Consider the following 26,085-nt stretch of genomic DNA (forward strand, 5'->3'; position numbering starts at 1 on the left):
GTCAGCCTTGACTTCTTTTCTTCTCTCATACTCTGTATCTATTCTTTCAAAAAATCCTGAGGACTCTACCTTCAAAATATATCCAGAATCTGAACACATCTAAATACTTTCATTTCTATCATCTTGGTTCCAGCAACTGTTAGTGCTGGTTTTAATGATGACCCTACCTTCCTGATTGACTGATGACAATTTTATATTATACATCTGATGTTTGGAAAATTTTTATGCGGATTAGCTTCTGGCTCCATACTTTTCAAACCTTGTTTCTTTTCTATTATCCACATACTTCCAAGGCCAGGTGCTGTAGGAGACCCTCATATCAGGATACCACCTCTAGTGCAACTTCCTGCCACGATGTCAGGTGAATTGGTACAGCGGGTGGTAGTATTCCTAGAAGCCATTCCTACACAAGGATGGCAGGAATAGCCATGAACCACAGAAATATATCTACTAAACCCAAACTAAATGTATCTCCAACTCAACTTCTCCTTAGCTGGATCCTCAAAATGTTCCTTGTCCCTCCAGCATGAAGGGAAGTGTGATGGAGGGGAAGTTGGAATGCAAAGAAACGGGAATCAACCAATAGCAATTCAAATATCTTGCTTTTTTAATATTTAAAAAATATTTATTTATTTATTTGGCTGCACCGGGTCTTAGTTGTGGCACATGGGATCTTTGTTGCTGTGTGCAGGACCTTTAGTTGCAGCATGCGGGACCTAGTTCCCAGACGAGGGATCGAACCCGGCCCCCCTGCACTGGGAGCGTGGAGTCTTAACCACTGGACCACCAGGGAAGTCCCAAATATCTTGCTTTTTAAACCCTTACAAAACCATATGACCATTTTTCTTCAAGGCTTCAGAAGGGGCCTCTGCAAGTGAAGTGTCCCGAAGTGTACGTTTCAGGAGCTTCCTGGTAAGTCAACTTGTGGGTTATTTTAAATTGCCACCTGCTCCCTTCCCGCAGAGCTTCTCCTCTCTCTTATCTGCTTTTCCTACTTCCATAGCACCACCGCTCCTTAGGTACTGTATAATTTACTTATTTATTATGTTTCCCGCTGCTAGATGTTCATTGTTTCTTGTGTCTAGAATAGGGCCAGGTGCATAGTAAATGCTGCAAAAAGATTTGTGAATAAATGAATGAAATAAATAATGCATAAATGAGTGAGTGACTAAACTAAATATAATCTAGGATCAGGACTACCATATTCCAGTATTTGGAAATTTAAAAATTTGAGTTCTATTCCAGACTCTGCCACTTTACCTTGACCATGTCATTTAACATTTCTGGGCTTCTGTTTCCTCGTGCATAAAATTAATTGGCTATTTTTTCACCCAATTAACATCCGTTGCGACGCAGCTATGATCAGAGGATACATCATTGTATTATCTTGTTTCCTTGCTTTCAAATCCTGTTACTCTTGCACAGTGCGGAACTCGGAGGCTTCAAAATTCCCGCCTCTTCCAGGCCCCGCCCACCCGCCAAGCCCATGTTTAGACTCCTCCCCTAGTCCGCACAGCCTGCCCCAGTGCAGAAGCCCCGCCTTCCCTAGTCGCAGTCATCCAATGGCCTAGATACACGGCTAGGTGAATACCGAGGGAGCTTTAGGTGTCCTCCTGGCGCCTGACCAGAGTCTTGGGGAACTCGGTTGCTCTTGAGTAGTCACTTCCCCGAGCTGGCCGACCCATATGCAGCATCACCAGCTCCCCGAGGTTCCCTCGCAAGGGTCAAACGAGGCTCCCGAGCCCGGTCGCCCCCCTCTCTGGGAGCCCTGGGTCTTCACTGGACGAGGCTCTCGGCCCGCGGAATTCTGGGAGTGGTAGTTTTCTTCCTCCTGGTTCCTTCCAGGTACGCTGGTGGCCAAGACTCGCAGGACTACGATTCCCAGACGCCCGAGCGAGTCTCAGGTCACGTGGCCGGCAAGGCCGTTGGGCGGGGGCCTGGCCGGTGCTCCGCAGCTGTCTGTGACACCTGGAGCCCGCGGGCCGCTTCGGCCCCCAGAGAGCCCGGCATGGTACGCGCGGGCGCCGTGGGGTCGCATCTCCCTGCGTCCGGCTTGGACATCTTTGGGGATCTGAGGAAGATGAACAAGCGCCAGGTAACGGAGTCCCGCGTGGGGGGCGCGTCCGGGAGCCGCGACCGGCTGAGACAGCGGGGAGTCGGAGCTCCCCGGATGGGGCTCCCGCGAGGACAGCGCCCCGCGACTGGGGCCGGTGTTGACCCGAGGCTCCCGCCCTGGGCTCTCGGAGGCCCCGGGTTCAAATCCGTACAGACCCACGTGTGGGCACTTTCTTGTACTGACAAAAGCGCGATTAGGGGAGCGTGGCCTGGAAGGGGAAGAGAATAGGAACCCCGTCCTTTGGAGGTCGTGTGGTTGAAAAAGCGGGGAGAGATGACTCTACCGCGAGTGACAGGCTTCTGCACGTATTTGAAGGGCCATCCCGTGGAAAAGGGAACAGATTACTCTGTGGGGTTTCTGAGGCCTGACGTCCTGAAGGAGGCTGCCCCCGGATGGAAGTGGTAGAAAAGCAGGCAAAAGGGGAGAACTTCCTAGCGATGGGAGCTGTCCAGTAATGCCTCCCGACGCGGTTTCTTCCCATCCCGGGGAGTGTTTTCCCGGCCAGGCGTCGGGACTAAATAAAACTCCTCGTGCAGGAGAGCTCACTGGTGGTGCTCCATCATTGTGGACTGAATCAGTGTTCCAAAAGGGATTCCTGATGTCTTCTCTGACTTCATTCTTGGATTCCGTGGTCTGGCAGCACCTTGAATATCGGGGGCAGCTAGCGTGGGGTCTTTGGGCGGCAGGAGTTGATCTCTCACCCCTCTGGGAGAGGGCCTCGGAAGAAGACTTCCTTTTTGCCTCGCCTTAGCCTGCCCCCGTCCCCCTCTCTTTCTTTTTTCCGAGTAGAATTTCAGACTAGTGCAGTAGCGTGGGGGAATTTGGTGACTTGAATCTCATGAACTGTGTTGAGAACCTGGTTGCTTCTAGGTGTGCATGTCAGTTGAGCTCCCGAGAATTTCTGTGATTAAGATGAGTTGTGGCAGAGATTACCACTAGCTGGAAAAACCAATAGCTACTGCCCTGAACGTTGATGTGGTTTACAAGAAAATCCTCCAGGAAGTAGAGCTTTACTTTAAAAATCTAGACTTAATTGGGTAGGTTTTTAAAATGTCTGTAAAATTGATACCGATTACCGACTGCAGACTACCAGTGAACGCCTTCTGATGAATCTGTCAATCGCTAAGCCAGTTTGCCGTTTGAAAGCTCTGTATAGTCCCACTCTCAGCGATAGGGCCCGTTAGTAGCTGGTGGCATTGTCTGTGTTTTGCTAGTCTTCGAATTAAAATTCAGAAGCTCAAACCTGCTGCCTCCTTGTACTTTTTTTTTTTTTTGAAAGCTTTGTCCTTTTGCTGTTTTCTTTTTCCCTCCACCATAGCATCCTGTGACACCTTGTCAGGCATGCTCGCTCCACCAGTCTTGGAAGAGGGATCTCCTTTTTCTGCTGCCCTTGCTTACAGTTAATTAAGGAAAGAGCCACATGCAAAAACAAGGACTCTTTGTTTCTGCAGTGAGGAAGAGAGGAAGAAAAACAGCCACTGGCATTTCTGCTGCTCTGTCAGGCACAATATCTGGTCTGAAACGTTTGTTTAAAACCCGTAGACATAGGCTATTTCATCTTTGCTTGACAAAGACTGTGAGCTTGCTTCTAAACTCTGCTGGGATGATTAAGTGCCAAGCATACAGAGTTGGTAGGCAAAGATGAACAATAAGAAAAGGCACCAGTGAAATGTGGGGTGTATATTTCTAATCAGCTTGTCAGTAGTTCCATCAAAATTACATTTTCTAGATTCCCGGATTTCAGTCCTAGACTTAGATACTAGGTCCCTTAAAGATAGGGTGCTGGAAGGGTGATGTGTGGTTTTGCAGTTAGCTTGATTGTTAGGTTTCTATATAATTGGCTATCTCTTGAGCAAGTAAATGTCTTGCTCAGAGGAGTTTTTTTTTTTTTTTTTTTTGAGGAATTGATTTTATTTCCTCTCAATGAATTTTTCAAGCATAGAAAATCATACTGGAAAATATATTCTCAGTACATGGTCTTTATTAGATAAGTGGCAATATTGTATAATTTTCTTTTATCAGGGTGGAGCTCGATGGTTTGAAAACGTGTATAAATATGGCAGTCTCTGTAGAAAACCATGCCTTGGGGCTTTCCTAATCAGAGCTGCAGTTCATAATGAAACAACAGTTCTTTACTAAATCCTTTAGGTCAAGCAGAGCAGGTGGCGAAGTTTTTGAACGTGAATGCCAGTGAACAACTTCTGCTTCAGGCTGATGTGACTAGCAAGGCTGATTTTACTTTAAGCAACAGTTTAACATATTATAGCCCAACACTTGAACAATGTCCGTTTAGCACTCCAGTTTCCTTTTTTGCTCTCCTGGGAATTTAATTTAGTTGCTATTGACACTTAAGCCAAGGAGTTAAAAAAATGGTATGTAACTTTAATTTTGAATTACATTTATTATCCTATTTTCATTTATTACATCGAAATAAGTTATTTTAATGCACCTTTTGTCCCCACTTTTGTAACCTTCACGATTACCTCAAGTGACATACTTGCACACAGTTGTAATTTTTTTTTTTTTTTCCGGTACGCGGGCCTCTCACTGTTGTCGCCTCTCCCGTTGCGGAGCACAGGCTCCGGACGCGCAGGCTCAGCGGCCATGGCTCACGGGCCCAACCGCTCCGCCGCATGTGGGATCTTCCCAGACCGGGGCACGAACCCGCGTCCCCTGCATCGGCAGGCGGACTCTCAACTACTGCGCCACCAGGGAAGCCCCACACAGTTGTAATTTTAGCAAGAGACAGTTTTGAGCTTTGCTTTTCTTTCCTTCCTATCATATCAGAATGTTTTCATGTTTTGTCACACTCTTCAAAATGATTATTTTAACGGCCTCTATCTTGTCAAATTGCTCTTCCTTTAAATACTTCTCTACCCCCTCGCAGATTTTGAAATTAATCTATGCTCATCATAGGAATTTTAAAGAATAGAGAGTAGTTTAAAGTAGTTTAAATAAGACAGTCCAATCATTCATAATTCCACCACTCTTAGCATCTCGGGGGAGCTCCTTGTGTTTGCTTTATAAACTGTTTCACAGTTTGTGGAGATCCTACTGCAGCCTACGTTTTTCACTCAATATATCTTGAGTGCTTGGTCCTGCCATTAAAGTTCTTTATTCATTGTTTCAAATAGTTCAGCAATTTGCCGTTATTTACTCAGTCATTTCTCTGTTGTTGCTCATTTACTTCCCTTTCCCTTTAAAAATAAGACTGTGATAAGTATCTTTGGGCCATAATTCCCTGTCTGCCTTTAGGTTTAAACTGGTTTAAACTGAATTCCTAGAAGTAGGGTTACTGGGCCAAGAGCAACCTCTTGATACTAATGCTTGACACTAAATTGCTTTCAGAATGGTTATATCAACTTGCATCCCCACCACTTGAATATATGCTTACCACGCTCTGAGTATTAGCATTAACACACACACACACACACACACACACACACAGAGACACACACAAAAGCAAACAAAAAACCTTTACATTTACTAGGCCAAAAAGGGGCAAGGGGGAGGCGGGATTTGGTTTAAACACTTTGTGTTTATTCGCCACTTGTGTTTCTTCTTTGGGATATTAAGAGTTTTAAGCTTGTACTTCTTTTTTGTTGTTGCGATTTTAGTGTTTTTCTTACTACTAGTTTGTATGTGCCCACTGTGTATTTCTCACTATTTATTCAACAAACTGAATACTTACTTTTTCCCAGGCCTGTGTTGAACACTGGGGACATAGCTGTGAACAAGGCTGAAATGATCCTTGCCTTTGTGGAGCTTACAGTTTAGTGTGAAAGATGCATTAAATAATTATATGCATAATTATCAAGGTGATGGATGGTATAAAGAAATACAGGATGCAGTGAGCATATATAGCAGGAGGACACAGGCTGGTCTATAGCAGAGGTTGGCAAACTCCAGCCCACTGCCCGTTTTTATTTTTATTTATTTATTTATTTTTTTTTTTAAAGTTTATTTATTTATTTTTTTAATTAGTTTCTGCTTTATAACAAAGTGAATCAGTCATACATATACATCTGTTCCCACATCCCTTCCCTCATGCATCTCCCTCCCTCCCACCCTCCCCATCCCACCCCTCCAGGCGGTCACAAAGCACCGAGCTGATCTCCCTGTGCTCTGCGGCTGCTTCCCACTATCTATCTACCTTACGTTTGGTAGTGTATACACGTCCATGCCTCTCTTTCGCCTTGTCATAGCCCACCCTTCCCCCTCCCCATATCCTCAAGTCCATTCTCAAGTAGGTCTGCGTCTTCATTCCCGTTTTGCCCCTAGGTTCTTCATGACATTTTTTTTTTTAAATTCCGTATATATGTGTTAGCATACGGTATTTGTCTTTCTCTTTCTGACTAACTTCACTCTGTATGACAGACTCTAGGTCTATCCACCTCATTACAAATAGCTCAGTTTCGTTTCTTTTTATGGCTGAGTAATATTCCATTGTATATATGTGCCACATCTTCTTTATCCATTCATCCGATGATGGACACTTAGGTTGTTTCCAGCTCCGGGCTATTGTGAATAGAGCTGCAATGAACATTTTGGTACATGTCTCTTTTTTTTTTTTTTTCTTTTTTTTTTTTTTTTTTGCGGTATGCGGGCCTCTCACTGTTGTGGCCTCTCCCGTTGCGGAGCACAGGCTCCGGACGCGCAGGCCCAGAGGCCATGGCTCACGGGCCCAGCCGCTCCGCGGCATATGGGATCCTCCCAGACCGGGGCACGAACCCGTATCCCCTGCATCAGCAGGCGGACTCTCAACCACTGCGCCACCAGGGAGGCCCAATGTCTCTTTTTGAATTATGGTTTTCTCAGGGTATATGCCCAGTAGTGGGATTGCTGGGTCATATGGTAGTTCTATTTGTAGTTTTTTAAGGAACCTCCATACCGTTCTCCATAGTGGCTGTACCAATTCACATTCCCACCAGCAGTGCAAGAGTGTTCCCTTTTCTCCACACCCTCTCCAGCATTTATTGTTTCTAGATTTCTTGATGATGGCCATTCTGACTGGTGTGAGATGATATCTCATTGTAGTTTTGATTTGCATTTCTCTAATGATTAATGATGTTGAGCATTCTTTCATGTGTTTGTTGGCAGTCTGTATATCTTCTTTGGAGAAATGCCTATTTAAGTCTTCTGCCCATTTTTGGATTCGGTTGTCTGTTTTTTTGCTATTGAGCTGCATGAGCTGTTTATAAATTTTGGAGATTAATCCTTTGTCAGTTGCTTCATTTGCAAATATTTTATCCCATTCTGAGGGTTGTCTTTTGGTCTTCTTTATGGTTTCCTTTGCTGTGCAAAAGCTTTGAAGTTTCATTAGGTCCCATTTGTTTATCTTTGTTTTTATTTCCATTTCTCTAGGAGGTGGGTCCAAAAGGATCTTGCTGTGATTTATGTCATAGAGTGTTCTACCTATGTTTTCCTCTAAGAGTTTGATAGTTTCTGGCCTTACATTTAAGTCTTTAATCCATTTTGAGCTTATTTTTGTGTATGGTGCTAGGGAATGATCTAATCTCAAACTTTTACATGTCCCTGTCCAGTTTTCCCAGCACCACTTATTGAAGAGGCTGTCCTTTCTCCACTGTACATTCCTGCCTCCTTTATCAAAGATAAGTTGGCCATATGTGCGTGGGTTTATCTCTGGGCTTTCTATCCTGATCCACTGATCTATCTTTCTGTTTTTATGCCAGTACCACACTGTCTTAATTACTGTAGCTTTGTAGTATAGTCTGAAGTCAGGGAGCCTGATTCCTCCAGCTCCGTTTTTCGTTCTCAAGATTGCTTTAGCTATTCGGGGCCTTTTGTTTTTCCAAACAAATTTTGAAATTTTTTGTTCTAGTTCTGTGAAAAATGCCATTGGTAGTTTGATAGGGATTGCATTGAATCTGTAGATTGCTTTGGGTAGTAGAGTCATTTTCACAATATTGATTCTTCCAATCCAGGAGCATGGTATATCTCTCCATCTATTTGTATCATCTTTAATTTCTTTCATCAGTGTCTTATAGTTTTCTGCATACAGGTCTTTTGTCTCCTTAGGTAGGTTTATTCCTAGATATTTTATTCTTTTTGTTGCGATGGTAAATGGGAGTGTTTTCTTGATTTCATTTTCAGATTTTTCATCATTAGTGTACAGGAATGCCAGAGATTTCTGTACATTAATTTTATATCCTGCTACTTTACCAAATTCATTGATTAGCTCTAGTAGTTTTTCGGTAGCATCTTTAGGATTCTCTATGTATAGTATCATGTCATCTGCAAACAGTGACAGCTTTGCTTCTTCTTTTCCAATTTGGATTCCTTTTATTTCCTTTTCTTCTCTGATTGCTGTGGCTAAAACTTCCAAAACTATGTTGAATAAGAGTGGTGAGAGTGGGCAGCCTTGTCTTGTTCCTGATCTTAGTGGAAATGGTTTCAGTTTTTCACCATTGAGGACAATGTTGGCTGTGGGTTTGTCATATATGGCCTTTATTATGTTGAGGAAAGATCCCTCTATACCTACTTTCTGCAGGGTTTTTATCATAAATGGGTGTTGAATGTTGTCGAAAGCTTTCTCTGCATCTATTGAGATGATCATATGGTTTTTCTCCTTCAACTTGTTAATATGGTGTATTACATTGATTGATTTGCGTATATTGAAGAATCCTTGCATTCCTGGGATAAACCCCACTTGATCATGGTGTATGATCCTTTTAATGTGCTGTTGGATTCTGTTTGCTAGTATTTTGTTGAGGATTTTTGCATCTATGTTCATCAGTGATATTGGCCTGTAGTTTTCTTTCTTTGTGACATCCTTGCCTGGTTTTGGTATCAAGGTGATGTCGGCCTCGTAGAATGAGTTTGGGAGTGTTCCTCCCTCTGCTATATTTTGGAAGAGTTTGAGAAGGATAGGTGTTAGCTCTTCTCTAAATGTTTGATAGAATTCACCTGTGAAGCCATCTGGTCCTGGGCTTTTGTTTGATGGAAGATTTTTAATCACAGTTTCAATTTCAGTGCTTGTGATTGGTCTATTCATATTTTCTATTTCTTCCTGAGTCAGTCTTGGCAGGTTGTGCATTTCTAAGAATGTGTCCATTTCTTCCAGGTTGTCCATTTTATTGGAATAGAGTTGCTTATAGTAATCTCTCATAATCTTTTGTATTTCTGCAGTGTCAGTTGTTACTTCTCCTTTTTCATTTCTAATTCTATTGATTTGAGTCTTCTCCCTTTTTTTCTTGATGAGTCTGGCTAATGGTTTGTCAATTTTGTTTATCTTCTCAAAGAACCAGCTTTTAGTTTGGTTGATCTTTGCTATCGTTTCCTTCATTTCTTTTTCATTTATTTCTGATCTGATCTTTATGATTTCTTTCCTTCTGCTAGCTTTGGGGTATTTTTGTTCTTCTTTCTCTAATTGCTTTAGGTGCAGGGTCAGGTTGTTTACTCGAAATGCTTCCTGTTTCTTAAGGTGGGATTGTATTGCTATAAACTTCCCCCTTAGAACTGCTTTTGCTGCGTCCCATAGGTTTTGGGTCGTCGTGTCTCCATTGTCATTTGTTTCTAGGTATTTTTTAATTTCCTCTTTGATTTCTTCAGTGATCACTTCGTTATTGAGTAGTGTATTGTTTAGCCTCCATGTGTTTGTATTTTTTACACATCTTTTCCTGTAATTGATGTCTAGTCTCATAGCATTGTGGTCGGAGAAGATACTTGATACAATTTCAATTTTCTTAAAATTACCGAGGCTTGATTTGTGACCCAAGATATGATCTATCCTGGAGAATGTTCCATGAGCACTTGAGAAAAATGTGTATTCTGTTGTTTTTGGATGGAATGTCCTATAAATATCAACTAAGTCCATCTCGTTTAATGTATCATTTAAAGCTTGTGTTTCCTTATTTATTTTCATTTTGGATGATCTGTCCATTGGTGAAAGTGGGGTGTTAAAGTCCCCTACTATGATTGTGTTACTGTCGATTTCCCCTTTTATGGCTGTTAGTATTTGCCTTATGTATTGAGGTGCTCCTATGTTGGGTGCATAAATATTTACAATTGTTATATCTTCTTCTTGGATCGATCCCTTTATCGTTATGTAGTGTCCTTCCTTGTCTCTTCTAATAGTCTTTATTTTAAAGTCTATTTTGTCTGATATAAGAATTGCTACTCCAGCTTTCTTTTGATTTCCATTTGCATGGAATATCTTTTTCCATCCCTTTACTTTCAATCTGTATGTGTCTCTAGGTCTGAAGTGTGTCTCTTGTAGACAGCATATATATGGGTCTTGTCTTTGTATCCATTCAGCCACTCTGTGTCTTTTGGTGGGAGCATTTAGTCCATTTACATTTAAGGTAATTATTGATATGTATGTTCCTATTCCCATTTCCTTAATTGCTTTGGGTTCGTTATTGTCGGTATATTCCTTCTGTTGTGTTTCTTGCCTAGAGAAGTTCCTTTAGCATGTGTTGTAAAGCTGGTTTGGTGGTGCTGAACTCTCTCAGCTTTTGCTTGTCTGTAAAGGTTTTAATTTCTCCATCAAATCTGAATGAGATCCTTGCTGGGTAGAGTAATCTAGGTTGCAGGTTTCTCTCCTTCATCACTTTAATTATGTCCTGCCACTCCCTTCTGGCTTGTAGGGTTTCTGCTGAGAGATCAGCTGTTAACCTGATGGGGATTCCCTTGTGTGTTATTTGTTGTTTTTGCCTTGCTGCTTTTAATATGATTTCTTTGTGTTTAATTTTTGACAGTTTGATTAATATGTGTCTTGGTGTATTTCTCCTTGGATTTATTCTGTATGGGACTCTCTGTGCCTCCTGGACTTGATTAACTATTTCCTTGCCCATATTGGGCAAGTTTTCAACTATAATCTCTTCAAATATTTTCTCAGTCCCTTTCTTTTTCTCTTCTTCTTCTGGAACCCCTATAATTCGAATGTTGGTGCGTTTAATGTTGTCCCAGAGGTCTCTGAGACTCTCCTCTGTTCTTTTCATTCTTTTTTCTTTATTTTGCTCTGCATCAGTTATTTCCACTATTTTATCTTCCACCTCACTTATCCGTTCTTCTGCCTCAGTTATTCTGCTATTGATCCCATCTAGAGTATTTTTCATTTCATTTATTGTGTTTTTAATCGATGCTTGATTCATCTTTAGTTCTTCTAGGTCCTTGTTAACTGTTTCTTGCATGTTGTCTATTCTATTTCCAAGATTATGGATCATGGAAATAGAATCTTGGATCAGCTTTACTATCATTATTCTGAATTCTTTTTCAGGTAGACTGCCTATTACCTCTTCATTTGTTAGGTCTGGTAGGTGTTTATCTTGCTCCTTCACCTGCTGTGTGTTTTTCTGCCTTCTCATTTTGCTTATGTTACTGTGTTTGGGGTCTCCTTTTTGCCGGCTGCAGATTCGTAGTTCCCGTTGTTTTTGGTGTCTGACCCCAGTGGCTAAGGTTGTTTCAGTAGGTTGTGTAGGCTTCCTGGTGGGGGGGACTAATTCCTGTGCTCTGGTGGTTGAGGCTCGATCTTGTCTTTCTGGTGGACAGGTCCACGTCTGGTGGTGTGTTTTGGGGTGCCTATGGCCTTATTATGTTTTTAGGTAGCCTCTCTGCTAATGGGTGGGGTTGTGTTCCTGCCTTGCTAGTTGCTTGGCATAGGGTGACCCGCACTGTAGCTTGCTGGTCGTTGACTGAAGCTGGGTGCTGGTGTTGGGATGGAGATCTCTGGGAGATTTTCGCTGCTTGATATTATGTGGAGCTGGGAGGTCTCTTGTGGACCCGTGTCCTGAAGTTGGCTCTCCCACTTCAGAGGCACAGCACTGGCTCCTGGCTGCAGCACCAAGAGCCTTTCATCCACCCGGCTCAGAGTAACAGGGAGAAAAAGTAGAAAGAAAGAATTAGTAGAAGAAAGAAAGAGAGAGGGAAAGAAAGGAAGAAGGGAAGAAAGGAAGGAAGGAAGGAAGGAAGAAAGAAAGGAGGGAGGGAGGGAGGAAGGATGGAAAGAAAGAAGGAAAGAAAGGAGGGAGGGAGGGAGGAAGGATAGGAAGAAAGACAGGAGGGAGGGAGGAAGGAAAGAAAAAGAAAGTGGAAAGAAGAAGGGTGGGAGGGAGGAAAGAAAAAGAAAGAAGGAAAGGAGGAGCGGAGGGAGGGAGGGAGGAAGGGAGAGTAGGAAAAAAAGAAAGAGCAGGTAAAGTAAAATAGAATAAAGTATGAAATATAGTAGCGTTATTAAAATTAGAAAGTAATTATTGAAAAAAAAAAAACCGGACCGATAGAACCCTGGGACATATGGTGGAAGCAAAGCTATACAGAGAGAATCTTACACAGAAGATTACACATACACATTCACAAAAAGAGAGCAGGGGGGAAAATCAAAAATCTTGCTCTCCAAGTCCACCTCCTCAATTTGGGATAATTCGTTGTAAAAAGAGGAAAAGGGCGAGAAGTCTGAAATCTTGCTCTCTAAGTCCACCTCCTTAATTTGGAATAATTCGTTGTAAAAAGAGGAAAAGGGGGGAAAGTCTTAAATCTTGTCCTCAAAGTCCACTTCCTCAATTTGGGATGATTCGCTGTCCATTCATGCACTCCACAGACGCAGGGCACATCAAATGGACCGTGGAGCTATAATCCGCTGCCTCCGAGGCTGCACAAAGAGATTTCCCTGCCTCTGCTCTCACAGCTCCCGGGTCTCAGCCTTGGACCTGGCCCCGCCTCTGCGCGTAGGTCGCCGGAGGGCGTCCGTTCTTCGCTCAGACAGGACGGGTTTAAAGGAGCCGCTGATTCGGGGGCTCTGGCTCACTCAGGCAGAGGGGAGGGAAGGGCGCGCAGTGTGGGGCGGGCCTGCGGCGGCAGAGGCCGGCGTGACGTTGCAGCAGCCCGTGGCGCTCCGTGCGCTTTCCCGGGAAAGCCGTCCCCGGGTCTCGGGGACCCCGGCAGTGGCGGGGTGCACAGGCCCCCCGGAAGGCGGGGCGGACAGTGACCCGCGCTCGCACACAGGCCCCGCGGCGGCGGCGGCCCGCGGCGGCGGCGGCGGGCCGCGGCGGCGGCGGGCCGCGGCGGGCGGCGGTGGCGGCGGCGGCGGCGGCGGCGGCGGGCGGCGGCGGCGGCGGCGGCCCACGCCCGTCTCCGAGGTCCGTGCCTTACCCGCGGCTCGTGCCTGTCTCCGGCGCTTCCCCAAGCAGCCCTCTTAATGCCCTCTCCTCGCGCACCAGGAAACAAAAGGGAAAAAAGTCTCTTGCCTCTTCAGCAGCTCCAGACCCTTTCCCCGGACTCCCTCCGGGCTAGCCGTGGTGCACTAACCCCTTCAGGCTCTCTTCCTGCCGCCAGCCCCAGTCCTCTCCCTGCGCTCCGACTCCACTGCCCGTTTTTATAAATAAAGTTTTATTGGAATAAGGCCACATTCATTCTTTTACGTATTGTCTGTAGCTTCCTTCCCACTACGATGGTAGAGTTGAGTCATTTCAACAGAGATGATAAGGCCCATAAACCTAAAATATGTATTACCTGGCCCTTTACAGAAAAAGTTTGCTAACTCCTGGTCTAATGGGTCAGGGAGGGCTTCCCTTGGGAACTGATGTTTAAAGTAGGACTTAAAGGTGAGTGAGTGTTAGGTGTGCTAAGGAGAGCCTCCTGGGCCCCGACAGTAGCCGGTGAAGGTCCTGGAGTGGGAAGGAGCGTGTGCTTTCTGAATCACTGACAGAGCCCGCCAGTGGGGCTGGAGTGCAGTGAGCTTTACTACTGGAGAGGAGAGGCCATATATCAGACAGGGACTTAGAGATCATATTCATGCATGGAGTGTGGGATGCAATCAAAGAGCCTTATGCAGGGCATAGAGATGACCCGATGACCAGAGGTGCATTTGAAAACCAGTGCTGAGTGTAGTGTGCAGAACGCGTCGGAAGATGCACGCGTGGACATCAGGAGCCTGGTTAGGAGGCTCTCGCAGTGTCCGACAGGCTGTGCTGGTGACTTAGGTGAGCGTGGTGGCCGTGGGAATAGAAGGAACTGAACAAATGCCAGACATATTTAGAAGATAGAGAGGATAGAACGAATGGGTGGGGGGTGACTGCAGACAGCTGGGTGGCTGGGAATGCCATGTATTGAGATGAGATCACGAGCACTGAAGCCTTTTTGGAGAAGGTAAGTTCAGTTTTGACCGTGTTGGGTTGGAGCTGCCTTTACAGACACCCGAGTGAGACTGTCAGGGAGGCAGGTGGACATCTCAGTACTGGGAGCAGTTAGCATGCTGGCGCCAGTGCCAGCATTTGAAGGTCCAGTTAGAGGAGGAGGAACTGGCAGGAAGATTAGAAAGAAAGTGGTCAGAGGGTGGACAGTGTGCCATCCAGGAAGCCAGGGGCAGAGAGTTTGTAGAAGTGATCATCTGTGTTGACAGCTGCCGAAAGGTCAGCAAGGTGGGGACTGACAGTTGTCCGTTGGATTTGGTGAGCATGTGACTGGGTGTGTAGGCTGAGGGGTGACTGTAGGTGGTGAGGAAGGGGGGAAACCTGGGGTAGAAGCTCCTGAGGTTTGGCGGTGAAGAGAGAGTGTAGAAGCCTTACGGAGGATGTGAGGTGGAAGGCGGATTGAAGGTGGGAGTGACTGAAGCCCAGGGGAGGGAGAAGGTATAGAACAGTGGTCCAGCCCCTGTGCGTCAGGACCACCTGCGAGCCGTTGGAGCAACAGGGATGCCGGCACCCCTCCCCTCCCATTGGTTCCGTCGGTCTTGGAGGGAGACCAGGTATACCGTGCTCCAAAGGCTCCCCAGGTGATTCTGATGTGCAGCCAAGTGTGATAACCAATGGTAGAGAACAGCGGTTCTCAAACTGTGGTCCCTGGACCAGCAGCTTCAGGATCACCTGGGAACTTGTTTGAAATGCAAATTCTCAGGCCCCACGTGGGGATGCTAGTGCACACTGAAGTTTGAGAACCGCTGTTGTAAAGGCTGGTCTACACTTTCAGAAGTCAGAACCGGGTAAATCCAGCTGCCACATGCCTCCTGGCCTTCCTGAGTGTCTTCAGCCCCCATTTCTCCGGGCCTTGTGCATGTTTAAGACTATTTAAAACTATATTTAAACTGTGCTTAAAACTGCATTTTAAACTGTATTCGATCCTCAAAAAGGGTCCATAACCCTGCATTCTGTCTCAGTTAAAATTATATTTGGATATTTGAGGAAAACAGTACTGTCCAGAGCCATGTGATCTGAGTCCTAGCTCCTAACTCACTTCCAAAGGATATTCTGGAAAGCTGGCCGGTAGTTAAGACGGGATCTAACCTATCTAATCTCACTTGCTCTGAAACACCACTAAAACTATATATAGTAAAGGGATTTTAAAAAGTCATCGGTGACTCCAAGATAGGAAGCCCAGAAAGGGAAACAAGAGCAATCAAATACTAGAAGCTGGAAAACAGAAGAGTGGCAGCTGACAGCTGGAACCAGCAGTGGGGTGACCTGGAGGAGTAAGTCCGCGCTGCTTATGCTGCAGATGCCTCCAGGACTCAAGGGCTGGCAGTTCCAGGTGTCTCCAGAATGGGCGGGAGGGGTGCAGGGGAGGTGGGGCTGAAATGAATGAGATGGGCAAGAAAGCCGAGAAGCAGTTAGAGCCCAAGCTGTCCTCTCCGACTCTACTCAGAGGCTTCCCCTCGCGGGTAGAGGTCTGGAAGCTTCTTCTCTGGAGGGGTAGACAGAAGGTCTTGGAGTAAGGCGGCTGCCAGGCCTCATGGGGGCTGCACGCTGCATGCCGAGGGTGGAGAGACGGAAGTGGGTGGTGGAGGCCCCTGGAGGGCCAGAGTCCGGCCGTGTAGGTGAACACACAGGCTAGAAGAGCAGGCTCGCGTGCCCAGGTGGAGGGGCTACTTGAGCTAGAGCCGTGGTGGGGGATTGAGTCGTTGCAGGGCCAGGTATGCTGCTGAGAGTGGACGGTTCAGGTGGAGGGAGAGGGTCATGGGAGGCCCAGGAATTGAGACACCAGAGTGCTGGGTGGGCCATCCACGCTCTTCTGATCACCCAGAGCAAGCGCAGGAGGCGGGCCGAGGCAGGTGCCACAGTCGGAGCCGTCCTGGAGCACAGGGAGGGCGGGCAGCCCTGTGGGCCCTAGCTCCGTGGTCTCCGGTGGCGCGAGGGCGGCTTAGAACTAGATGCGGACTCGGGTGGCCTTCCTGCCGCGTTCTTAACCAAATATTTGATGCTCGTCATTTAAAACATTTATGAAAACCCTAAACATCTAGGTGTTCACAGTTTCTGTTCACTTTTGAATTGTAATTTCCGCTGCAGAATAACCTCACGTAGGACAGAGTCCTGTGAGACTAGGATTCTGCACCCTTGTTTGGGATCTTCTGGCCGTGGGGCTGAGGAGTGTTCTAGGTGAACTGTGGGCACGTCGGGGCTCTCAGGTTAGACCTACGCCCTCTGCACTAGAGCGGGAGGCCAAGCCATAGAACCTGAGTGGTGGGTCCCCTCAGGGTGGAAGGTTCTGGGGGATTCTGGAGAGGTAAGAAGAGTCGTACAGAGGCCTTAACAAAGCAGGTCTCACAGATTACTCTGGGTTTTTTTTATTTTTTTCCTTTTCTCTCATGGAAGGAGAGAAGATACATGGGCATTCCATGGTCAGAAGTTGAAATTCTACCTAACTTTGTAGCTTGTGTGAACTAGTTTCATGTCCTAAAATAACAGCTTTTTCTTTTTTTTTTTTAAACAAGCACATCTCCAGCTTTGGGTTAGTGAATATTCTGTCACCGGTTCTTACTTTCGGTTTGGCCTTTTTCGTTCCAGCTCTATTACCAGGTCTTAAACTTTGCCATGATTGTGTCCTCTGCGCTCATGATCTGGAAGGGCCTGATCGTCCTCACTGGCAGCGAGAGTCCCATCGTGGTGGTGCTGAGGTGGGTCCCGCCGCTGGCCCGCTGCTGCCCAGGACCCAGGAGCAGCGCGGACAGCCCAAACTCCGTGTTGTAATTGGATAGTTTTAGAGTTTTCTTTATTGATATCTGTTTTGAGAAGGTTTCTTTTTTTTTTTGGCTTTTGTTGAAAAATCCTTTTCAACAGACAATTGAGGCCTTTCATCATGTTGATGTTTGTGGTCCAGTGCAATGTGATTTACTTTCATGTTTTAATGTTTTAACCCACGTTAAATGACATTTTAATAAGATAGTAATAATGCATTTTATTTGTGTACACACTGATTTTTAAACATAACTAATTTAAAGCTCTTACTTGGTTCTCTTTGTCCCGCGTGGGCAGGGAGTCTGTGCCCAGCATGGTGTCTGGTGTTTTCTCAAGTTTCTTGAGCAGCGCTGTGGTAGCTGACTCCTCTCTTCTCAAGACTCTCAAGACTTTTACTCTTAGAAAGCACAGCGTATTCATCTCAGAAAAGTTTATACTTTAACTTCCCAGAGCCATGAAGTCGTCCAAGGGGAGAAACGTAACAGTCAACTTGAAATTAAATAGCGTGTCTGTGAGCCCTGAGGTGCTTGGAGGTGCTCTGTGCACTGTGTCTTAGGTCGTTGAGTCTCCCTGCAGTGGGAGTGGAGCCCTGTTGTTCCACAGGGGGATCAGCGGGCTGTAGCAGTGACGCGGGCAGGGTCGCCGCTGGCCAGAGCAGGAGAACCAGCACGCAGGCTTCTTGGCTCCCAAGCCAGTGCCCCTTCCCTCCTCTGGGCCCCGCTGTCACGTGATGGGGCAACAGCTCTGGCCCGGGCTTCACCAGGCCGCCCTTCTGTGGCTGGCCAAGGGGCCTGCTTCTAGAGATGCAGCATTTTCATAAACTTAGGAGCCTGAGGATGGCATAGTTCACACACAGAGCTGAGGGGGCCTCTAATTCACTGGTGTTTACACTGTGCTCCAGGGGTGCCCGAGGGTCCAGGTGGATGGGTTAGGAGGGAAAAGGTGACCAAGCTCACGGACTGTAGACACCTTAGCCTTGCTTCAGTTGTGACAGCTCCACTTTTATGTACTTTATGTGACTAGACTGTACCTGGTAAGATTTCATTTGAAGGAAGGATTTTAAGGCTTTTGAAAAAAAAGAAAAAATGAAACCCCTCAAATTCAGAGGGGCCCAACAAGCATGGAAGCTGAAGTCCAACAAGGCCACGTCGCCCGCATCTCACAGTCACTTTCGGCAGAGCCAGAACTCGGTCCGAGGTGTTCCAGCCCTGCTTCAATCACACAGACGCACTTGCGTGCAGAGATTATTGTGAAATTGCAGTACATGGGGACTTTTTTTTTTAAAGCATCCTTTACAATTCTAAAGCAGTTTGGTTTGTCAGCATAAACTGTTGACATCACGAGGGATGTGTGACCTTGGGGAACACTGACCTTGGGGGGATCCCTGGTCCTTGAGGAAAGCAAGTGTAAGTTGTTATTAGTGAAACATTTCAAAGGACTGCCTTCCTAACGGGGCACGATAATGACTCTTGCTGCCAAACTGCAGTGCACTCATCCTGCCTCTGAGACTTGTTCAGGGAGTTTTTTTTTTTAAAAAGCTGCTGTCCTTGTTATCACAGACTGAGATGGTTTTCTAGAAACTTCTTCCCACTGCGTGTCTTCAGGAATTTTGTCAGAGGAGTAAAGATGAAGCAGTAGATGAAGAAATTATCCTAAGCATTTTAGCCATCATTGGCTTTTACTTCAAAGAGTCCACGTTTTTCTTAGTTCTTTTTCTACCTAATACAAACTGCAGAGGGACCCACTGGTGCCCTTTTCATGCTCAAATCCAAGAAGAAATCTCTCCCTTTCTCACCACTATCACCTTGAGCAGTCAGAAGGAGATTGCTGTGGTTTGTTTTATAGCTCATAGACCTGCTTGACTGTTGATGAAAGTTGATATTCTAAGTGGTATGTTTGTTGTGTTCTTTATGGGTTGAAATGTTCGCCTGGTGTGAACAGAATTCTGATGTGACTTTGTGTTTCTTTCCAGTGGCAGCATGGAGCCAGCCTTTCACAGGGGCGACCTTCTGTTCCTAACAAATTTCCGAGAAGACCCGATTAGAGCTGGTGAAATCGTTGTTTTTAAAGTCGAAGGCCGAGACATTCCAATAGTTCACAGAGTAATCAAAGTTCATGAAAAGTAAAGAGGCTTTACTTCTCTCTGGTTTTGTTTTGTAGACAAAACTGTGGACAGTTTGAATGGTTGATTAGAAAGTAGCAGAAACACTGGATTATGTTCCTAGTTTCGCCATTTAGTAATTGGGTGACTTTGAACCTGCTACTTAACTGAGTCTGTAAGATGGGAATAATACTTTACCCACAGTAACTCACAGGGCGATTATGTGAATGAAATGAACTGATGTTTACTAAAGCACTTGAAAAACTTGAATTGCTGCACAATGTACACTGGAATGTATTCTTGCAGAATATTAGTTATTTGAAGGAGTCTCAAAGAAAATCATATCTCATGGTAATTGAGGATAATTTTCGTAAGAGAATTATCTTCTGAAATGCAGAAAGCTACCTGTTTCTCAATGTCACTTTGGACAAACTGGCATTCTCAGCAGTAATATTAGCCCTGGATGAATAAAAATTCCTTTCCCCATCTCTTCCCATGATTTGATCATTGCATATCCTGCATTAATTCTCCCCACCACAAATGGCTTTGCCTTTTCCTTAAATGCCAGTGATGACTTATTAAAACACTTCTTGGGAACCAGAAACAATGACTTCTAGCTCAAACATATTAAGTTTCCATGAGAGAGTACAGTCACATGATTAGCGAAAACGTTACATATGTGGTTATTCATTTACCTTTATGCAGCTTAGTATAGCATTTTACCTGCATGAGTATGGGATTAAAGTTAGGTATATATATTTGTATTTTTTAAATAATGGAGCATTGCTCATCCTCTGTGTGTGTGTGTGTGTGTGTGTTTGTGTATGTGTGTCTGTTTGTACATTTCTGGTATGAGATTCTCATTCCATTCACTGATTCCAGGTGTTCCCCAAAGATGTTTGATACTGAAAATATTCACTTCATTTTACTCTAAACATTAGAATGATGTTTCAGTTTGTGTTAATACACTGGTACTGCACTAACATTACCTTGTTAGTAGTACTTATTTTTTTTTTTTTTTTTGCGGCACGCGGGCCTCCCACTGCCGTGGCCTCTCCCGTTGCGGAGCACAGGCTCCGGACGCGCAGGCCCAGCGGCCATGGCTCACGGGCCCAGCCGCTCTGCGGCATGCGGGATCCTCCCGGACCGGGACACGAACCCGTGTCCCCTGCATAGGCAGGCGGACTCTCAACCACTGCGCCACCAGGGAAGCCCCTAGTAGTACTTATTAACTTACTGATGAAGAAATATGCTCAGTCATGATACGACAGAACTCTCACCTGATTTTAAAACAATGTCCAAAGATGGGAAATTGTGCATTTCCTGCAGAGCTGCACTAGCCAAAGAGTTTGCCACCAGCAATATATGGTTACTGAGCACTTGAAATGTAACTAGTGTGAAATATACACAAGATTTCAAAGACTTAGTACCAAAAAAAGACAGAGAATATCTCAATAATAATTTTAGATGGATTATATGTTGAAGGATTACTTTTGATATATTGAGTTAAATAAAATATATTATTAAAAAAAGATGAGAAATTGTTCAAAGTTAAGGAAATAATGATGCTTTGCTGTAATTTTCATGAATTGTGAGAGATGGCCCAGGTTTTTCTACTCTTAATTTATTTTATAACCATGGCTGCGAATCAGCTCGCTCTTTTTGGCGTGGTTTCAAATCTTTGTGGGCTTTTAATATTTTATCAAATTATTTAGTGCATTTTCTCATTTGTCTTATTGAAAAAAGACCCTCTTTATAGCTCTATAAGGCTATAATATTGTGTTTCTAGTATCAAGGCTGTGTAAGCACCAGTTGACAATGTTTAAAATGAATCCCTCCTGTCTCTTTAACACAGTGGTTTTATGCCGTTTGTAATTCCTGTTTGTTTGCAAACTGGATTGTAATCCACTTTGCTCAGTGGTGAAGGAAATAAGGCATTAACACATCCCACATTTGGTAAGGAAAAATAAGCTTGAGGAGAACTAAGAGCACATTTGTGTTTGAATTACCCTGTGCTCAAATCTGTGTAATCTGGGACCAAGTTCATGTGTCGAGTGAAGAGGAATATAATCTGTGTTAACCAGTTGGTCCCTGCGGATGAAGAACGGATGGAAACAGATGCTGGAGCTAATCATTGCCTTCCTGGTGCCCTTGTGCTTCACCATGCTTTTTGGTTATCAGGGTAACTTAAGTGTTTTAGAATTTAAGTCTACAAAATTGTCATTAGATTTGTGCTTTAGTTGAATGGTTGTCTGCCAGCAAGCATCTTAGACCAAGAAAGATCAAGTTATCTTTGACTGCTTTTCTCAATGCCCATATCTGCCTGTAAAGTGTTGGCCGAGCTAATACTTTTCTAACGATGCTGTGCTGAAAATAATTTTTGAAAGGACATTGTTTTGCTTTCCAGAGATAATGGAGACATCAAATTTCTGACTAAAGGAGATAATAATGAAGTTGACGATAGAGGCTTGTACAAAGAAGGCCAGAACTGGCTCGAAAAGAAGGATGTGGTGGGGAGAGCCAGAGGGTGAGTGAGGATTAACTTTTAAGTTATACAGAAGATTCAGAAGCCAGAAAAATATTTAGAAACAAAGAAACCAAGGTTAATAGAATTATTCATTACAAAGATTATACGTCAGGAGAGCTGGAAGCAGTTTTACTTTGTACTGTAAAGACTAAACAAAATTCAGAACTTCCTAAGCACCTAAAATCTAAAGCTGAATGCAAGTATGCTATCTATATCATGGGTTTAATTCTGTTTTTGAAATAAATCCTCACCTAGAGATTATTTATAGATTTTAAATAACAATTATAAGAAATCCTTTCAGACATAACTACTGTGTAACACTGTGATGAATATTCTAGATATTCCTTGTACCTATATAGATGTGTGTATGCATATATAATATATAATTTTACATAGAAGAGTTTTATTTCTTCACCCAACAGCAAGTTGCAGATAGCTTTCTGTGTCAAATCTACACCTGTATCTTTTTTCTTTCTTTTTTTTTTTTTTTGCGGTACGCGGGCCTCTCACTGTTGTGGCCTCTCCCATTGCGGAGCACAGGCTCCGGACGCGCAGGCTCAGTGGCCATGGCTCACGGGCCCAGCCGCTCCGTGGCATGTGGGATCTTCCCGGACCAGGGCACGAACCCGTGTCCCCTGCACTGGCAGGCGGACTCTCAACCACTGCGCCACCAGGGAAGCCCTACACCTATATCTTTTTAAACGACTGCATGGTGTTCCTCTGAGAATCATAACTGATTTCACTAGTCCTCTTATGGTCAACATTTAGATTATCTCCTGGTTTTTACTACTAAGAAAAGTTCTGTGATAAAATGTTTAATACCCATCTTTGCATAACTGTTCCAGCCATGAGTTCTGCTTCTGATTGACACAGCAGAGAGTCTGTCCCGTTATTAAATACCATAAAAAGAGATTCTCCCCCTCTCTCGGTGGCCTTTTATATTTAACCCTTTCTAGAAATGTCTCCTTTTGTTGAAATCCCACCAGCCGTGTAAGGCTGGAGAACACCAGTGACCATTTTCTAAGGTGCAGCTTTATTCATCAGCTCGTAGTTTAAGGCCTCTTTCGACCCCTTTCCTCCCTCTGCTCACCTTTTAACCATTTCTCCTCTATTGCAATAATCCCACCTGAATATCTGCAGGGAGATGACAGAGACCTGCAGCTGGTCAGTCCTGTATTTCTAGACACTCTGGTGAGAGGCTGTGTATAAGTGAGAGGTTGATGCTACTGATTTTAAAGCAGACTGGAGGGTACTAAGGGGGTGTTACCTTGTTTCCTATCAGTGACATGATTGAGACTTGGGTCCAACTGATTCCATATTGACATTAATTTTGTCAGCATGATCATTGGCTGGTTTATCCTGGCTTATCCTCTCTGGGATCATAATCATGTTTGGGTATAAATTACGGGATTCACATTTGTGTTCACTGCCCAACCGACTTCTTTGTTATATCTGAAAAGTGCTGTGCAATGAAAATGATGAGGATTCCTTCAGTTACAAACGATTGGGTTGGCCAAAAAAGTTTGTTCGGGTTTTCCTGTAAGATCGAAACTCGAACGAACTTTTTGGCCAATCCAATAATTATTCATGTGCTTTCAAAGCTCTCTCACACAGCAGTTTATATATAGGCTATCTGAATCTTACATCTCTACTAAGAAAAATTAAGAACTCGATTTGCCCTTTCTGTTGTCCTAGTGGCTCAACTAATTATTTTCATTCTGTTCGGGTGAAATGCAGCAAGTGAAGACAAGTGGCATCTCTAGATCCTAATGTGCCTTCTTAAAAAGTTGTCCTGGCTGTTAGTGCTGATGCTTTTTACTAGTAAAACCTTCTGAGACAGGAGTGAATATTGTTTTTATGGCCCCAATCAGTGTTGTTCCCAAGGAAGACTTTTTCCTATGCTGATTTATAGTGTTTTCAAGTATTGCTATCATTATATTACAGACACTTTTTACACTTCTGGCTTTTATCCCACAATTTAGGTTTTTACCATATGTTGGTATGGTCACCATAATAATGAACGACTATCCAAAATTCAAGGTAGGAATTTATGTGTACGTCTTTATTTTTTAAGAAAATATTGGCGCTTTTACACATGCAACTGTAAAGATGCAGTCTGTTAAGAATGTTTTGCTAGCTAATTCTTCTGCAGAGTATTTGTAGTTAATTACAAATTAATATACTCATTTAAGTTATCTGTTTTAAATTATTGAAATTAATTATTGAAAGTAAGTACTTCCACCTTTTATGTTTATATAGTGTGTTCTAAAATGGCACCTACATATTTTTTGCTTTTTATTACGGAAATCTTTAAACATACGAAAAAAGTAGTACAATAAGCCCAGTAATGCTTATCAGCCCAGTAATGCTTATCTCCCAACTTCAACAAAAATAGTATCCTTTTTTTTTTTTTTTTTTTTTTTTGCGGTACGCGGGCCTCTCACTGCTGTGGCCTCTCCCGTTGCGGAGCACAGGCTCCGGACGCGCAGGCTCAGCGGCCATGGCTCACGGGCCCAGCCGCTCCGCGGCATGTGGGGTCTTCCCGGACCGGGGCACGAACCCGTGTCCCCTGCATCGGCAGGCGGACTCCCAACCACTGCGCCACCAGGGAAGCCCCCATATTATTTTTTAATCACTTGAAACACAGTAGGAAACCTACACATGAATGAGTAGTACATTAGCAGTGTTTGTTGGGTGTGTGATCCTTGGTCCATCAATATATTGGGGGGTTTTAACTGTTACGTGTTATTGAATGGCTCATTTGGAGAACAAAGCATGTGGAAGAGGTCATCTTTTGATCCTGTCCTCAGTCCAGTATTGACCAGACTTTATCTGAATACATTTATAGACCAAATTTATCTGTAGTCCTCACAGTAATTTTCCACTGTGTTTTCTTTGCAGTACGCTCTTTTGGCTGTAATGGGTGCATATGTGTTACTAAAACGTGAATCCTAAAATGAAAGGCAATTCCTGGGACCAGACAGAAATAAATTCTGTTGAAAAAGAGAAAAGCTAATATATTTGAAATGTTCCACTTTCTGTATAAAAGGAAACAATGTGGAGACGTTTTTGTCTTGTTTGAATAAACGATTCATCAGTGAAGATTGTTTTCTTTTGTGGACTCTGATTTGAATGTGCTCAATCTCTCTGCTTCTCGTGGTAATCATTCTAAACCAAGCTTGAGGGTCTGAAGCACTTCAAGACTCAGGCAGGCCATCTCTGGGCCTGGCCTGCTAGTGGGATAATGCATAGTCCAAACGTGATATAGTTGTAACACCTGAGTTTCAAAAATAAAATTCTTCTCATAGCATTTCCAGGGGAAACAGACAGGCCCTTAAAAGAAAATGATTTCTTATTTATTGAAGTGTAGTCTGATAAACGAATAAAACCTAAAACATTTTTAGAAGGAAAGGTGTAATCTGCTTTGTTCTTGTGGTCTGGTGTATCTTGAGGTGGTTGGGTAAATTATTTGAAAAGTGTCTGATAAATTATAACAGTGCGTACTCCTTTGACAAACTGCACAGAGCACAGGAGGGTGGAAGGGCTGTGTCCTTTTCCCCCTCAGTCTCCCTCTCCATTTCCCAGGGATCTCCACTGTTACAGTTTAGTTTCGTTATCTTGGCACTATACGCAGTCCTGAATATAAAACTGTCCCTCGTTAAACCATCTTTCAGACCCTTGTGTCCCAGCTGCTGCCTTAGGTGCTGGGGATACTGAGTCCCACCCTGGATGGGGGTTCCAGTGTCGTAGAAGGAACAGGTGATAAACTGACGTGTGATTTCAGGAGGGACAGTTGCTGTGGGAAAGAAGCAGATAGAGGGTGCTTTTCACATGGGTCAGGGAAGACCTCTGAGGAGGGGACATAGAGCAGAGTTAAAAGAAACGAGAGGAGGAGACTTTCCTGGTGGTCCAGTGGTTAAGACTCTGTGCTTCCACTACAGGGGGCAAAAGGGTGGGGCAAGGGTTCGGCAAGGGTTCAATCCCTGGTTGGGGAACTAAGGGCCAAAGAAGAAAGAAAAAAATAGAAACACTCCCAGGGAACACTGGTGCTGCTGCTGCCCGGACCACACTGCAAAGTGTTAAGGGGATAAAAAGGAGGCCAGTGGTATTTTCAGATACTCTCTTCAGTTTTGCCAAAACGTCCTCTCTTCACCAAACAATACGATGTTGACATCCTTTTCAGTCCGAACTTAGAAATCTACCTCCTTCTTTCAGGTTTGTTCAATTGTGATCTAACACTTTAGAATCCTGCCTGGTCACTTAACCACCCGTGGGCCTTGTGCATAACTTCCCTCAACCTCAAATGGAAGGTGAGACCTGCTCTCACCTCCCTGTGTGTCCCCAGGAATTAGTAGATGATTCCTTAGCCCAGTGCTGCCCATGTACGCAGTTTGCACTCGGTACGTGTCACCCATGGTTACGTGTGTTTTCCTCT

The 26,085-nt window shown here is 44.3% G+C and overlaps 1 protein-coding gene across 1 annotated transcript; it reads left to right on the plus strand.

The window, feature by feature from the left end:
- Positions 1 to 1,909: 1,909 nt before the first annotated feature.
- On the plus strand, positions 1,910 to 24,752 carry SEC11C (SEC11 homolog C, signal peptidase complex subunit). Its single transcript, XM_081253294.1, has 6 exons — positions 1,910 to 2,095; positions 16,852 to 16,961; positions 18,995 to 19,144; positions 21,531 to 21,650; positions 23,633 to 23,690; positions 24,552 to 24,752. The coding sequence occupies exons 1-6, from the start codon at positions 2,009 to 2,011 to the stop codon at positions 24,603 to 24,605; spliced, it is 579 nt and encodes a 192-aa protein (XP_081109420.1). The 5' UTR covers positions 1,910 to 2,008; the 3' UTR covers positions 24,606 to 24,752.
- The last annotated feature ends 1,333 nt before the right edge of the window (positions 24,753 to 26,085 follow it).

This window comes from Mesoplodon bidens, assembly GCF_964165515.1.
Source record: "Mesoplodon bidens genome assembly, chromosome: 13".
Classification (NCBI taxonomy): Eukaryota; Metazoa; Chordata; class Mammalia; order Artiodactyla; family Ziphiidae; genus Mesoplodon; species Mesoplodon bidens.

Excerpts from the sequence above, each read along its gene's own strand:
- SEC11C (XM_081253294.1), top strand. The coding sequence starts at position 2,009 with ATGGTACGCGCGGGCGCCGTGGGGTCGCATCTCCCTGCGTCCGGCTTG. Across the intron at positions 2,096-16,851 it reads GGAAGATGAACAAGCGCCAG|CTCTATTACCAGGTCTTAAA; the intron begins GTAACGGAGTCC and ends TTTTCGTTCCAG. Across the intron at positions 16,962-18,994 it reads CCCATCGTGGTGGTGCTGAG|TGGCAGCATGGAGCCAGCCT; the intron begins GTGGGTCCCGCC and ends GTTTCTTTCCAG.